The sequence below is a fragment of the Dipodomys ordii genome, unplaced genomic scaffold, assembly GCF_000151885.1.
Source record: "Dipodomys ordii isolate 6190 unplaced genomic scaffold, Dord_2.0 Scaffold155, whole genome shotgun sequence".
In the NCBI taxonomy this organism is placed as follows: domain Eukaryota; kingdom Metazoa; phylum Chordata; class Mammalia; order Rodentia; family Heteromyidae; genus Dipodomys; species Dipodomys ordii.
The window spans coordinates 2,363,334-2,378,965 of record NW_012267371.1 but is presented as its reverse complement, the minus strand read 5'-3'; the positions used below and the strand labels follow the sequence as shown (position 1 = coordinate 2,378,965).

The 15,632-nt window shown below is 40.2% G+C and overlaps 1 protein-coding gene across 1 annotated transcript; it reads left to right on the top strand.

The window, feature by feature from the left end:
• Positions 1-2,254: 2,254 nt before the first annotated feature.
• Gtsf1 (gametocyte specific factor 1) lies at positions 2,255-14,135 on the top strand. Its single transcript, XM_013032475.1, has 7 exons — positions 2,255-2,295; positions 6,096-6,196; positions 9,034-9,160; positions 9,566-9,649; positions 10,110-10,173; positions 13,151-13,245; positions 14,102-14,135. Exons 1-7 carry the CDS (start codon positions 2,280-2,282, stop codon positions 14,116-14,118), a joined length of 504 nt encoding a protein of 167 aa, XP_012887929.1. The 5' UTR covers positions 2,255-2,279; the 3' UTR covers positions 14,119-14,135.
• The last annotated feature ends 1,497 nt before the right edge of the window (positions 14,136-15,632 follow it).

Below are 15,632 nucleotides of genomic sequence, written 5' to 3'. Positions count from 1 at the left end.
TGGGCTCAGAAAGAATGGAACCCAGGCCAAGAAGCAATGAGGATTGTGGGGACGAGTTACAGCAGAGAAAGACTACCCCAGGCCTACCACATTACCTCAGCCCCATAGAGGCCATGATGAGTCGCCGGAAGTGGGCCCCACCCTGGCGTCGTGGGCCGGAAGTGAACGTTGCGCCGGAAGTAGACGTTGCGGAGGCCCGTGGCTGTGGCCCAGGCGGCTGTGGCGAAGGCTGCTGTGGTAAGACCACTTCTTGCTTTTCAACTGAGGTAGGAAGGACACAGGGCCCCCGTTTTAGCTCCTCCAAATAAATCACCTTGAGGTTACCTTCACCATGGAGTACTTTCCCATTCTCTCCCCTATCCTTTGGCCCAGGGGATTTGAATGGAGCTGCTGCCGCCATTGACCTGTGCGGCTCCATCTTCCCTCAGGCTCCACGGGCCTCTTTCTTATCTTATTTGCAAGCCATCTTCCCTTACTCTTCTTTTCTTTTCTTGTTTTCTGTCGGTCGTGGGGCTTGAACTCTGGGCCTGGGTGCTGTCCCTCAGCTCTTCAGCTCAAGGCGAGCGCTCTACCACTTGAGCCACAGTGCCACTTCCGGTTTTTCTGTTTTTTTTTGTTTTTTTTTTTTATTGGAGGTAAGAGTCTCATGGAGTTTCCTGCCCGGGCTGGCTTTGAACTGCAATCCTCAGATCTCACCCTCCCGAGTAGCTAGGATTACAGGTGTGAGCCACCGGCTCCCGATTCCCTTACTTTTCTTATTTAGTGTAAACCTGCTCTGATTTTGAGGGGTGGATTGTTTATTTAAAGGAGGAAAATTACTGAGAATTCGACCTCCTGTTAGGAATTTAAACAGAAAAAGGAAAAGAAGAGAGGGTGGGTGGAGCCTGGCCTAGCCCTGCTTTCAAACCCTAGTACCCCCCACCCTCAAAAAAAAAGTCAAACAATAGGGTGTCTGTGTGTATACGTGTGTGTGTGTGTGTGTATGTATGTGTATGTACTGGTCCTGAGCTTGGATTCAGGGCCTAACACTGTCCCTGAGCTTTTTTCACTTATTGCTTGCACTCTTAACATGTTAGCCACCACTCCAATCCTGACTTTTTGGTGGTTAATTGGAGATAAGAGTCTTACAGACTGTCCTGCCTAGACTGGCTTTGAACCGCTATTCTCAGATCTCAGCCTCCTGAATAGGTAAGATTACAGGTGTGAGCCACCAGCACCCAGCTTCATCAGTCTTTTCTAGACCTTCAAATCAAGAAACACAATACTTATTCTTTCTTCCAGACTTTTTACAAATTTTGTTTTGGCAGATTGAATGCAGGGCCTGCAGCTGTGCTCTTTTTGCTTTAGGGAATTGTATGGGGAACCAAAGGAAAGCTGCATGGAAACAATAGCTGTACATACATCCATTTTTCAGAGCTTTCTATTGGGGTGGCTTTATAATAAAAATAGAATTTCCCATCATACTTGGCTTATTCAATCACAGTGATGAATAGATGCCTCCAGTAGAAGAGGATTTAAACTTCAAAATCATTTCTTTTAGTCTTTCACATTTCTGTTAGATTTCCTCTCTTATAACTGTGATTATAACTGTGATTAACTAATATAAAGTCTTGATTTACCATAAGATCCTTTCATTTTTAAGAATTTAAGAGGAAATCTTTAAAACAGAATCCTGTTATTTCTCTGTTTATGCAAAATTTAACACTTTTCCTGACTTAACCCAAACAGGTAAATGATGATAGGCTGTTGTGATACCACTTAAAATAGACATCTTGTTAAAGTCAGGCATTGGTGACTCACACCTGTAATCCTAACTACTTGGGAGGCTGAGATCTGAGAGTCACAGTTCAGAGCCAGCCCGGGCAGAAAAGTCTGTGAGACTCTTCAATAAACCACCTCAGTGGCACTGTGGCTCAAAGTGGTAGAGCGCTATCCTTGAGCAAAATAACTGAGGGACAGCACCCAGGCCCTGACTTTAAGCCCCATGGCCAACAAAAATATTGATAGTTTATATTAGTAATCCTTTCTGACTTAACTCTTGGTACGCCCTAGAACTAATTCCAAGGCTGAATTTGGTAATAATCTTAAAATGCTTTGAAGTAATAAAAATTGCTTCTATTTTTTTAGAAGAGCATGCACTAAGGATTTCTAAAAAGTGACCCCACTTCTTAGGGCTACTGTTTGATATACTTCATTTCTGATTCTTTAAACTATGTGTTTTTGTTTTTGTTTTTTGTCTTTTTTTCTCAGCAGTTGGAAACAGGTCCTGGGTTTTCAGCATGGAAGACACTTACAGTATGTATTTCTTGTTGCTTTGAGAAAATGAGTTGTTTACACATAGTTTGATGTATGGCTAGAGTTTTATTGTGTTGTGAGAAACAAAAGTCTGGTATTGATGTAGAGAAGTGCTCAAATTTGAAAAAAGATGAGTGTATGTGTATGTATATGTATATGTGTGTATGTGTATGTGTGTTGGTTGGTACTAGAGCTTGAATTCAGGGCCTGGATGCTGCCCTTTAGCTTTTGCAGTCAAGGCTGTTACTCTACCACTTGAGCTACAGCTCCACTCCCATCTTATTAAGAGTCTCACAGACTTTCCTGTCCTAGCTGGCTTGGAGATGCGATTTTTAGATCTCAGCGTCCTGAGTAGCAAAAATTACAAGCACAAAGCCACTGACTCACAGCTTTGAAATAGACATTTTAAGCTTAAGTAATTAAAGAAATAGAGAGCTGGGTATGGCGGCCGATATCTGTGATCCCAGCACTCAGAAAGCTGCAGCAGGAAGATTGTAACTAGCCTGGGCTATATGCCAAGATCCTCTCTCAAAGAAATAAAAACCTTTTGAGATGTATCTCAGTGGTAGAGCATTTGCCTAGACCCTAGGTTTTATCCCCAGTACTGAAAATAAAGATAAAATAAATTTTTCTTTAAAAAACCAGATTAGAGGGCTGGGAAGGTGGCTCTGTGGTAGAGTACTTGCCTTGCATGCATGAAGCCCTGGGTTCTATTCCTCAGCACCACATAAGCAGAAAAAGCCGGAAGTGGTACTGTGGCTCAAGTGATAGAGCACTAGCCTTGCGCTGAAGAGCTGAGGGACAGTGGCCAGGCCCAGAGTTCAGGCCCCATGACAGACAAAAAAAAAAAGATTAGAGGTGACCTAAAGTGCCAAAGACTAAAAAGTAAAGCATTATGGTAGCTCTCATTATAAACCCTGATATGTGCCACTATATAGGTAATAAAATATGTATGAATCATAAGATATGTCCATTCTGTCAGTTGTTGACATGGCCTGGTATTTGCCAGTGATGGAATGGATTAAATGAAGGGAAACTAACAAGAATTTCAACTGAAAATGCTCCCTGGGTGTTTTGAAGCTTCAAAAATAAGAAAAGATTGCTGGTCAAGAATAGCCTGGTTGGCATAATAAGCTTGCCTGTCCTCTAAGACTTTTCCTTCCTATTCATTCTGTCCTTCAAGTCACCTCTCTGGCTCATTTGCATCACGATCATGGTTAGCAATTTATTCCATGTTTACCACTCTTCCAGTGAAACTGTCTGTTTCAATTCCCCACTGGCTTCTGATTTTCATTGCAGTCTCCTAGTTTATAAGCATCTTATCAAATGTGAGCTGTTTATCTTGTTTTATCCTTCAGGAATGGAAAGAGCATTTTATTAGGTTGCATATTGTCCTCAGAATGTGTTTAACTATTGAATTTCCCTTCTTTAGCTAAGCTTATTAAGATTTGGGGCTCAGTCTGGATATATTTTTATAGCCTAAGAGTAGTTTTTAAAAAGCATAATATGTTAGGGGACTTTTTTTCACTTTAGAGTTCCATATGTCTTCAGTTAACTTAGCCTCAGAAATTGTTTCTTTTTGTGCCAGTACTGGGGTTGAACTCAGGGCCTGGGTGCCGTCCCTTAGCTTTTTTGCTCTAGTCTGGTGCTTTACCACTTGAGCCACAGCTCAATTAGAATTAGACTTTCATATACTTTTCTGCCCGGACTGGCTTCAAACAATGATCCTCAGAGCTCAGCCTCCTAACTGGCTAGGATTACAGGAGTGAGCCACTAGTGGCTGGCTAGGCGTTTGTTTGTTTTTATGGTGTTTTGTTTTGTTTTTGAAGATTGTTCTTTTTGAGGGAGGTGGGGTAATTCATGGAGCTTGAATTCAGGATCTGGGTTCTGTCCTGAGTTTTTTCGCTCAAAGCTAGCACTCTACCACTTTGAGCCACAGTGCCATTTCTGGTTCTCTGGTAGTTAATTGGAGGTATAAGTCTCACAAACTTTCTCTCCTGTCTGGGCCGACTTTGAACTGTAATCCTCAGTTCTCAGCCTCCTGAGTAACTAGGGATACAGTCATGAGCCACTGGGTGGCCTGGTAGATTGTTCAAAAAAAATTATTTGTTTTGTTTTGTTGTTGGTTATGGAGCTTGAACTCAAAGTCTGGGTGCTGTCCCTGAGCGCTTTTCTTCAAGACTAGTGCTCTGTCACTTTGAGCTATAGCTCAACTTCCAGTTTTTGAGTGGGTAATGGGAGATAAGAGTCTCACAGGGACTTTTCTGCCCAGGCTGGCTTCAAACCACTATCCTCAGATCTCAGCCTCCTGAGTAGCTAGGATTCAGGCATGAACCACCAGCACTCAGTGAGTACTCAATTTTTTAATTAGCCAATTTGGTAATAATTGATTTTTTTCTTATCCATGCTCTTGAAAATTAAACTACCAATCTAATATAGGTAACAGGATTGTTTGAAAGATAACTAGAATAATCAATATCAACTACTTACAGAAGTAAATTAAAGCAATCTGATATGAAAAAAATCTAACATTTTTCAAACTTTTATAATGTACAATTGCATTATTTATCAACTTTGTTCATGTCATGGGATAGTAGAAATATACAGGATGCCGATAAAAGAGCTAATTTACCCTTAGAACTGGTTGTATTGGGATTGGAGGATGATTTGCAGGCATAGTAGGCCACAAGAGGGGATACTGGCATGTCCACAAACCACTTCAACTTTGACATAGTGGTTGGGAAGCTCTGGTTGAACTAGATAGCAGAAATCAACATGAATTACCACTTTGAGCAAAAGACTGATGACTCATGCCTGTAATCCTAGCTCCTCAGGAGGCTGAGATCTGAGAACCATTGTTCAAAGACTCTTACCTCCAGTGAACCAGCAAAAAAAAAAAAAAAACCTAGAAATGGAATTATGACTCAAGTGGTAGTATGCCAGCTTTGAGCTAAAAAGCTAAAGGATAGCAAGCAGGCCCTAAATTCAGGCCCCACTACCTGCACATACACACGTGTATATGCACACACTTGTGTGCATGCACTCGCGCGCGTGTGTGTGTGTGCGCGCACACACACACACACACACAGAGGAACCAAGTGATAGTAATTCATGACGATAACCCTAGCTACTCTGGAGGGGAAGATCTGAATATCTCAAATATGCTTACTAAGACCTTACCACATACTTTCTAGTTCTTGCTTATGATTCAGTGATAGATGGGTGCCACCTGTGGCTCTGGTCTGTGGCTCCACCTGTAATCCTAACTACTCAGGAGGTTGAGATCTATGGATCCTGGTTCAAGACAGCCAGGGCAGGAAAGTCAGTGAGATCCTTATCTCCAATAAAGCACCAAAAAACTAGAAGTGTAGTTGTGGCTCAAGTAGTAGAATACTAGTCGTGAGCATAAAAGCTCAGAAGTGCCCAAGCCCTGAGTTCAAGTCCCGTGGCTGGCACCAAAAAATAAAAACAAGATTTAGTGATAACACAAATTTATTTTCTCATAGTTATATTTTTATTTCTAATTGTTTTTGTTTTGTGCCAGTCCTGGGGCTTGAACTCAGAGCCTGAGCATTGTCCCTAAGCAGGCCTCAAATCTCAGCCTCTTGTAGCTAGGATTACAGGCTTAGCCACTAATTCTGGGCTCATTTTCAATTGTTTAGTCACCCTTTATTGAAATATTTTGTTTTCACTGTTTTGTTCTATTATTATAAATTCTGTTGCAAAATCCAGTGTGCTTGGAAGACTGTAGTTTTTACAAGACCCTATTATACTTTATACTTACTGTATTTTTCTTGCAGTCGACTCTCTGGACCCTGAAAAGCTATTACAATGCCCATATGATAAAAATCACCAGATCAGGGCCTGCAGATTTCCGTACCATCTTATCAAGTGCAGAAAGGTAAGATATTGTTTTCATAATTTGTCCTCTAATATCCTCTTCAGTTTTGTTTTTAGTGTGCCAGTCCCAGGGCTTGAACTCAGGGCCTAGACACTATCCCTAAGCTTCTTTTGCTCAGGGCTAGCACTCTACCACTTGAGCCACAGCTCTGCTTCCAGCTTTTTTTTTTTTTTTTCTGTCTTGAGGCTTGAACTCTGGGCCTGGGCACTATGCCTCAGCTCTTCAGCTCAAAGCTAGCACTCTGCCACTTGAGCCACAGCACCACTGCCCGTTTTCTACTGGTTTATTGGAGATAAGAGTCTCATGGACATTCTTGCCTGGGCTGGCTTTGAACCTTGCTCCTCAGATCTCAGCCTCTTGAGTAGCTAGGATTACAGGCATGAGCCGCCGGCATCCAGCTAATTTTTCTTTGCTGATATGTTTATTATCTTGGTAAGGATTGAGTGTTATAAATCTCTATGATTTTTTCTATTCAGAAATTTTAGGGAAATTGACTATATCAAGAAAATAATCATTCCAAAATATAATTTTCTCACCGGATGCCAGTGGCTCATGCTTGTAATCCTAGCTACTCAGGAGCCTGATATCTGAGGATCACAGTTTGAAGCCAGCCTGGGCAGGAAAGTTCACAAGACTCTTATCTCCAATTAACCACCAGAAAACTGGAAGTGGTACTGTGGCTCAAGTGGTAAAGCACTTGCCTTGAGCTGAAGAACTCAGGGGCAAAGCCCAGGCCCAGAGTTCAAGCCCCATGACTGACAAAAAAAAAGAAAAGAAAAATTTCTCCATATTTCAACTTCTTACTAAAATATATCATTTTCTCTCTGTTCATTGTTTTATAGACTTAGCCTGTAGTAATTAAGAGGCATTTTAAGGACTAGGAATGTGGCTAAGTGGTAGAGTGCTTGCCTAGCATGCATGAAGCCCTGGGTTTGATTCCTCAGTAATCAGTACCACATAAACAGAAAAAGCTAGAAGTGGCACTGTTACTCAAGTGGTAGAATGTTAACCTTGAGCAAAACAAGCTCAGGGACAGTGCCCAGGCCCTGAGTTCAAGCCCCAAGACTAGCCAAAAAGCAAAACAAAAAAGAGGCATTTTGACAGGGTTGTTAGAATGTAGATGCCAGATACAGAGACCAAAATTCTGCTAGCATTTATGCTTAGGAAACAACTTTAAAGTTTAATCCAGGGTTGGGATGTAACTCAGTAGCAAAGCACTTGCTTAGCAAGTTCAACATCCTGGGTACAATACCCAGTACCAAAAAAGAAAAAAGACAAGTTTAGTCCAAACTATATAATACCCTTTAAAATATTTCTTTTAAGTAGTATGTAGCTTAGTGATACAGCATGTGCCTTGCATGCTTGAAGTCCTAGATTCAAGCTCTAGCATTAACAAAAGAGTTTCATTTACATTTCTAGAAACATAAGTTGCCTTTGTTAATTATTTCTGTAGCTCCTTTCAGTCTGGAGATCAAAGATCCCTAGACAATTAAACCTGGACAATTTGGGTCAGCATTATCATAAAACTTCCCTAGGCTCTTAACATTTCTCAAGGATAAAAATTGGGAAGGAGATCCAAGTGGTTGAAATACATTGTTATATAATTCCTATCTTCTATTGTCCTCCTTAATCTTTGGCCATAAACCATTGCATTGAACACCTGATATCCCTTACAAAAATGAAAATGATGGAAATTTCTGCCCCCATGAGTTTTCTTGGGTTTGTAGTTTTTGTCTTTCAATTCAGGCCTAGTGCTTCTAGGTAAGCACTCTTCCAGTTGAGCCACACACCACAACCCTTTTAGCTTCAGTTTTCACATAGGGTCTCCAGCTGTTACCAGGGCCTCAGGATTTTGGTCCTCCTTCTACCTCTTGTACAGCCAGGATTACATCTGTACACAACCTCAATTAGCTAGGTTTTTTTTTTTAGCTAGTTTTTTGAGATAGGACTTGCTAACTTTTGGGGAGATGAAGGAGGATTTTGCTGGCCTTGAACTTCAATATTCCTATCTCTGCTTCCTATATAGTTGGAATTATAGATGTGCCACCAACCCCAGCTGTGAGTTTCTTAATCCTTATGTTTATCTAGCCTTCTACACATTAATTTTACTTTTGAGTTCCATTTGTGACATATCTTTGTCTTTTTCTAATAAATTTCCTAATTGCTGATGTACTTGCCACAGATTTGAGTGATATTAAACCTTCTGTTTTGTTTTAAAACAGGGAACTTGGTCAGCAAAGTAATTTCTGTCATTTGGGCTGTTCCTTAGTGAAATAGCTGAAATAAAGGTCAAACTGTTCAGAGCCTCATTTCAAGCATCATTACTTTAAATAATCAGCCCTATGTTAATCTGCAAAATCATTGGTTTGTCTCTTCTGCAGCTTCCTTTATAAAAGCTATTTTCCAACACTGTTTTATTGCAATAGCAGAGTCCCTACTGCAATGCAGACTGTTTTAGAATTACTGCCTTCTGAATAGCAGCTTTCAAAGACATCCATAGAATCTCCATTACAGACTATGCCGCCTGAATATTGTGAATCAGAGAAATAAAGATACAATTCAAATTTACTGTTTAGCTCTATATAAGCCACTTAAATTCTAATACTTGTGTTGTCAGTCTCTACTATCATAACAACAAGGCTTATATTTTGATGATTTTGAAGTAATGTTTATATAGCCTACATGAGCAATAACAATTCCTTCTTTTCTACAGTGAGTTAAACAACAAATTTGTCAAGGACTTTCAGGGAACCCATTTACAGAATGAGGTCTGAACCATTCCCTTTAGTCTTTAAGAGACTGAAGAACTAACAGATCCCTTAATTTTGGTTCCACAGAATCATCCTGATGTCGCAAACAAATTGGCCACTTGTCCCTTCAATGCTCGCCATCAGGTTCCTCGGGCTGAAATCAGTCATCATATCTCAAGCTGTGATGATAAGAGTTGTATTGAACAGGATGTGGGTAAGCCTAGCTGGCTAAGTGTTTTGACCTAATCTGAATATTAGTCACTTCAGATTTGCATGATGCTATAGTGTCAGCTTGATTTGGTTTTTTTGACATTTCTAAAGAATAGTATTTTTCTCATGGTAACAATAGCTTGTCAGGTTGTGTATGTGTGTGTGTGTGTGAGAGAGAGAGAGAGAGAGAGAGAGAGAGTCAGATTACTTTCTCTTCTGAATACTGTGCTTCATTTTTCTAATAAGTCACCTAAACAAATTGTTGTCATAAATATGGTAAACGTCTTTGTTTCTGCTTTTCTTTCTAGTCTCCTATCATCAAAAAAGATAAAACCCCTCTGCCGGCAGCCCTTTATCCACAATAACTTAGCAATGCCCCCTTCACAATCAAATTTCTTTTGTCTTGCAGTCAACCAGACTAGGAACCTTAAACAAGAGACTCTGGCAGAGAGCACATGGCAGTGCCCTCCTTGTGATGAGGACTGGGATAAAGGTGAAGTCATTCTGCATCTTTCCCTCACTATGTCTAAATCTCAAGTCGTTTGCTTAAGACAGAAGGAAGATTTTCTTTTTTTATGAACACACCATGTTGTTTCCACCGCCTTATTATTTTTATTGGACCCCAAAATGAACACATTTGTATCACTGTGCAGACACACAGAACAGCTTATCCCTCTTGATTGGAAAATGCACTTCTTTACATCTGCTTTTTCCCATAAATTGTGTTGTACCATCTGTGTTTGATTGTTACTAGGCACGTTTATTATTATTTATGTCACTCGTGTTTATATCCTTCAATTAAATTCCTGCTTCTGTGTCACTTAGGCAGGGTATTTGATCAATTTGTACTTGCATCTCCAACTTGAGTATTGTTTCCAATCTTACAAATTCAATACCATAAACTGATGCCTTGTCTAATAGTACCACAAATGATATTTTGTCTCCTTTGGCAGATTTGTGGGAACAGACCAGCACTCCATTTGTCTGGGGCACAGCCAACTTCTGTGGCAACAACAGGTAAATAAAATGGTGTCATTCGCAGCACTACTCCCCAAATCAAAGTGTCCTGTTACCAAGATGCAAAGTCACCATTGTTCCTTAATGATGTCCTTTGGTGTGGTAATCTAGTACATATATTGTTTTGGTGAATTTTTTTCTTACTTATTCCTTGATTTAAAAAAATCATGTACTGGGGCTGGGAAGGTGGCTCAGTGGTAGAGCGCTTGCCTTGCATGCATGAGGCCCTGGGTTCAATTCCCCAGCACCACATAAGCAAAAAGAAAAAAAGCCGGAAGTGGTGCTGTGGTTCAAGTGGTAGAGCACTAGCCTTGAGCTGAAGAGCTGAGGGCCAGTGCCCAGGCCCAGAGTTCAGGCCCCACAACCAGACCCAAAAAAAAAAAATCATGTACTTTGTGCTAATCATTGGAAATACAAAATGCTACCTTATAGCCTAACAAGGGAGGAGGTAGGGCTAGGCATTCTTGTTTTCTTTCTCTCTGTGTGTGAGTCCACGTGTGCACACACGTGCTTACAAGCTCCGGGGCTTGATCTCAGGGCCCAGGTACTGTCCCTCAGCTTTTGTGTTCAAGTCTAGTGTTCCACTTGAGCCACAACTCCACCTCCATTTTGTTTGTTTCGCTGGTTAATTGGAAACAAAGAGTCTCATGGCCTTTCCAGACTGGCTGGCTTGAACTGCAGCCCTTGGGTCCCTCTCCTGAGTAGATAGGGATCACAGGTATGAGCCACCAGCACTAAGAAATATTCCTATGGGGTTTTTTTATTTTTTGGTTTTTGTGGTTTTTGTTTTTTTTTAGTTTTGTCAGTCATGGAACTTGAACTAGGGGCCTGGTGCTGTCCCTGAGCTGTTTTGTTCAAGTCTAGCACTCTACTACTTAGAGCCACAGCACTACTTCCAGGTTTTCTTTGTTGGTGTTTTGTTGTTGGTGTTTTGTTTTGTTTTGTTTTTTTGGTCAGTCGGGGGTCCTGAACTCTGGGCCTGGGCACTGTCCCTCAGCTCTTCAGCTCAAAGTTAGCACCCTACCACTAGAGCCACAGTGCCACTTCCAGCTTTTTCTGCTTATGTGGTGCTGAGGAATCAAACCCATGCATGCAAAACAAAGCACTCTACCACTTAGCCACCTTCCCAGCCCTACTTCCAGTTTTCTGGTGGTTAATATAAGATATGAGTCTCATGGACTTTTCTGCCTGGGCTGGCTTTGAAAGTGATACTCAGATCACATTTTAGGATTACAGGCCTGAGTCATTAATGCCTAGCATTCCTATATTTTAATTGGGTAGATTTATCTTGTCTAGGTAAATTTAATTTGTTAGGTTTACCTTGATACTTGGGGAAAAACTCTTCAGCTATACCTCTTCAGTCATTCTTACTCTGGGAAAATAATGTCTAAAAAAGTGATGTAAGAAGTTCTTTATCTGAGATTGAGATTTGATAATCCAGAGTATCTATTGGTTAGGAAATAAAATACATTTCTTCTTCCCACTAATTTTTGTATCTAATTTAAACTATTAAGATTTCTCATGGGCTGGGAAGGTGGCTCAGTGGTAGAGTGCTTGCCTTGCATGCATGAGGCCCTGGGTTCGATTCCTCAGCACCACATAATCAGAAAAGGCCGAAAGTGGCGCTGTGGCTCAAGTGGTAGAGTGCTAGTCTTGAGCTGAAGAGCTGAGAGACAGCGCCCAGGCCCAGAGTTCAGGCCCCACGACCGACAAAAAAACAAAAACAAGATTTCTCATTACCATCAACATTCAAACCTTAGAAGATTGAATTTTAAATTCAAATGAGACTATTTCTGGATTAAAAAGTGAAGGAATAAATAGGATGCTAGATTTCATTTTTCCCCACTTAGAATGCGTATAGTTGTTTATTTTTAATTGTAAAGATGCTGTACAGAGGGTTTACAGTTACATGAGTAAGGCAATAAGTACATTACTTGTCGATCATTGTTACTCCTGTTGTCCCACTATCCCTTCCTTCCTGTACCTCCCACACTCCTCCTCACTCCACCCCAACACCCCCACCCCACCCCTACATAGAGGTTTTTATTCTTAGTTTCTGAAGCTAATTAATTGAAAGTGTACAATTTTATGTGTCATAGAGTAGAAAAACTTAAAAAGAATTGCACTGGTTACAACTTTCACTTTTGCCTCAGTTTTATGAGATTTGCTGCCTTTGATTAAGTTGAATGCATTTTGGTTTATGTCTTACTTTTATTGAGTGAGTTGATGAGCCTATGATACTATTGAACAGTAGATGGCATTGCAGTTTATCTTAATTTCTAAAAAATTAAAATAGAAGCATCTTAATTTCTATATAGAGCCAGGAACTTTCCAGAGAAAGAGTAGGGCTGGGAAGGTGGCTCAGTGGTAGAGTGCTCGCCTTGCATGCATGAGACCCTGGGTTCGATTCCTCAGCACCACATAAGCAAAAAGAAAAAAAAGCCGGAAGTGGCGCTGTGGCTCAAGTGGTAGAGAGCTAGCCTTGAGCTGAAGAGCTGAGGGACAGCGTCCAGGCCCAGAGTTCAGGCCCCACGACCGGACCCAAAAGAAAAAAAAAAAGTAATCATTCTAATTGCAAGAACGTTTGTTATAGAAATGTGTTTACATTTCAGCCGGGCACTGGTGGTTCACACCTGTAATCCTAGCTACTCAGGAGGCTGAGATCTGAGGAGATGGTTCAAAGCTAGCCCAGGCAAGAATGTCTGTTAGACTCTTATCTCCAATAAACAACTAGAAAACCAGAAGTGGTGCTGTAGCTCAAATGGCAGAGCGCTCACTTTGAGCTGAGGGACAGTGCCCAGGCCCAGAGTTCAAGACAAAACACAAAAAACAAAAAGAAATGTTTTTACATTTCAGATGAATGTAGGTTGTTTTTTCGCCCTAGTTACAAGAAAACACATTTTTATTATCTTGTGTATATGTGCTAAAAAATGTAGATATGCTGACATAGTGAAATTCCTCCTCTTTTTTTTTGCAGTCCAGCAAGCAACATAGTTATGGAACATAAGAGTAACCTGGCCTCTGGCATGAGAGTTCCCAAGTCTTTACCATATGTTCTGCCATGGAAAAACAGTAAGTAAAATAGAGGCAAAAACATTTTACTCGTTTCATTGTGAAAAAGTAGTTGGTTCAGATTATTCAGATGTGTTTGGTCTGAACACGTTCATGTACTTTGCATCACTGACTCTATATAAAGGACCCTGCAAATACCCTAAGTATCCCATTCATGTCATCCTATTCCTATCCCTGGTTAGAAACAAGAAAATATAAGAGCACAAAAAAAACAAAAGAAATTTTCAAAGAATATTTTCAGTACTTCAAATAAATTTGGGGACAAAAAAACTATTGATTTGGCTAAGAGAAAAATCATCCCTGATTGTCAAGGCATAATATCAGTAACAAATTGGAATAAGGAATTATATTGCAGGGACCTAGAAGGAAATTAGAAAAAGAAATTCGTAAGAACCAGCATAAGAAATGGAATTCCATGTGGTCCCTAGACATCTGAGGCCATGCTGGGTAAACAGGTACTAAATTTCTACATTTGGAATAACCAAGTGTTAACCTTTATTTAGTATAAACTCTTTTTTTTCTGATACAACCCCAAAATTCACATTCTCTAATTTCAATCTTTACCAGTTTTTGAGTGGGTAATGGGCTAATTTTTGAGTGGGTAGAGAATGCCCTTTAAAATATCTCCCTTTGAATAATTGATCCCCAAAAAAAATGAAGTCACAAAATTATGTGTCAAAATGCTTGATGGGTGGGCTCTTTTCTCTTAATTGAAATCTTGTTACTAATTTTGAATTTTTATACTTTTATTATTCAGTATGTCCCAGAAATAAGTCATTTATGTTTAGTAAATATTGAGGATAAAGTGAATTTTGGTTGGCATGGTATATTTACTTTGAAATATTTCTACTTGTAGATGGGAATGCACAGTAACTGAACATCTTTCTTAAGTAAGTGTTTCAATTTTATTTCACTATCTCCTCTGATGATAGCAAGATTAAACTGGACATAAAGCAAGTTGGGTCCAATTTTCTTTCAGATTATGGTACCAAATTAAAAAGGGTTCTTGTGTGTATGTGTTTTCTCAATATATAGCCTCTGTTACGGCTTTCTACACTAATGAATAAGCATTTACTAGTTAAATTAGAATTCTGTTGACATCCTAAGTTGTTTTCCCTTACATTAGTACGTATTGCTTTTTTTTTTATCAAAGTTGAATTCATTCTAGATCTATCATGCCTCTTGTAATGGACTGAAATTAATCAGACAGTTTTGCTTCATTGCTCTGCAATTCTTTTCCTATGCCATATAGTTTTAATCATCATCAAAAAATCATACTTTTCAAAAAATCATACTTTTCTTAATGGGTACTTAAAAGTTCTGAATCTCTAAAGAGTCTCACTATTGATATTACATGAATGTTTGATTTAGCAGAGGGGACCAAAATCTTATTTCTACAGGTGAAGCCTTTCCTTGAGATTATCTTGTATGTACCTCTCGGAGCTCAGATACTTGAATGCTATCTTGGCTGAGGTTGCCCAGCCAAACTGCTCTTGGCAAAGGGAATATTATAAAGGCTGGGAATGGGATTATATCCCAACTGTCTTACAAATAGTAGGCCGTCAAGCAAATATTTATTGAATGAATGAATGATTAACCTGTTGCTTCAGGTCTCACACTGTGTACAGTGAAGCAGATGAATTTGTTAGAATATTTTTTTGGTCAGTCATGGGAATTAAACTCTGGGCCTGGGCGCTATCCCAGAGCTCCTCAGATCAAGGCAAGCACTCTACCACTTGAGCCACAGCGTCACTTCCGGTTTTCTGGTGGTTTATTGGAGATAAGAGTCTCACGTACTTTCCTGCCCACACTGGCTTTGAACTGTGATCCTCAGATCTCAGGCTCCTGAGTAGCTAGGATTACAGACGTGAGCCACTGCTGCCTGGCTTGTTAGGATTTTTAGATACCAGAATGAATGTTCCTTTTGGTGAGACATGATTGAGGCCAAAGTAAACACCCTTTAGCTATAAACAATAATATTTATCAGTTGCTTCTAGGTATTGGCCACTTCCATTGGTAGGTTCTGACTTAAAACTGTGGAATACATCTGCAAGCCAGAAAATGAGATTTAACCCCAGAAGAAGAAGAGATACAATAGTACTGGGGGGCTGTCAAAAAGCATACATTGAGCTGAACACCCATAGTTCACACCTGTAATCCTAGCTACTCAGGAGGCTGAGATCTGAGGATCACAGTTCAAAGCCAGCCCTGGCAGAGAAGTCCCCATGAGGTGGTAGAGCACTAGCCTTGAACACAAAGAAGCTCAGGGACAGTATCTAGGCCCTGAGTTCAAGCCCCACAAACAGCCCTTAAAAGAAAAGTGCATTGAACAGACCTGGATGATGAACTTTGAATTTCTCTGATACTCTGTACAAGATGTTTGGGGA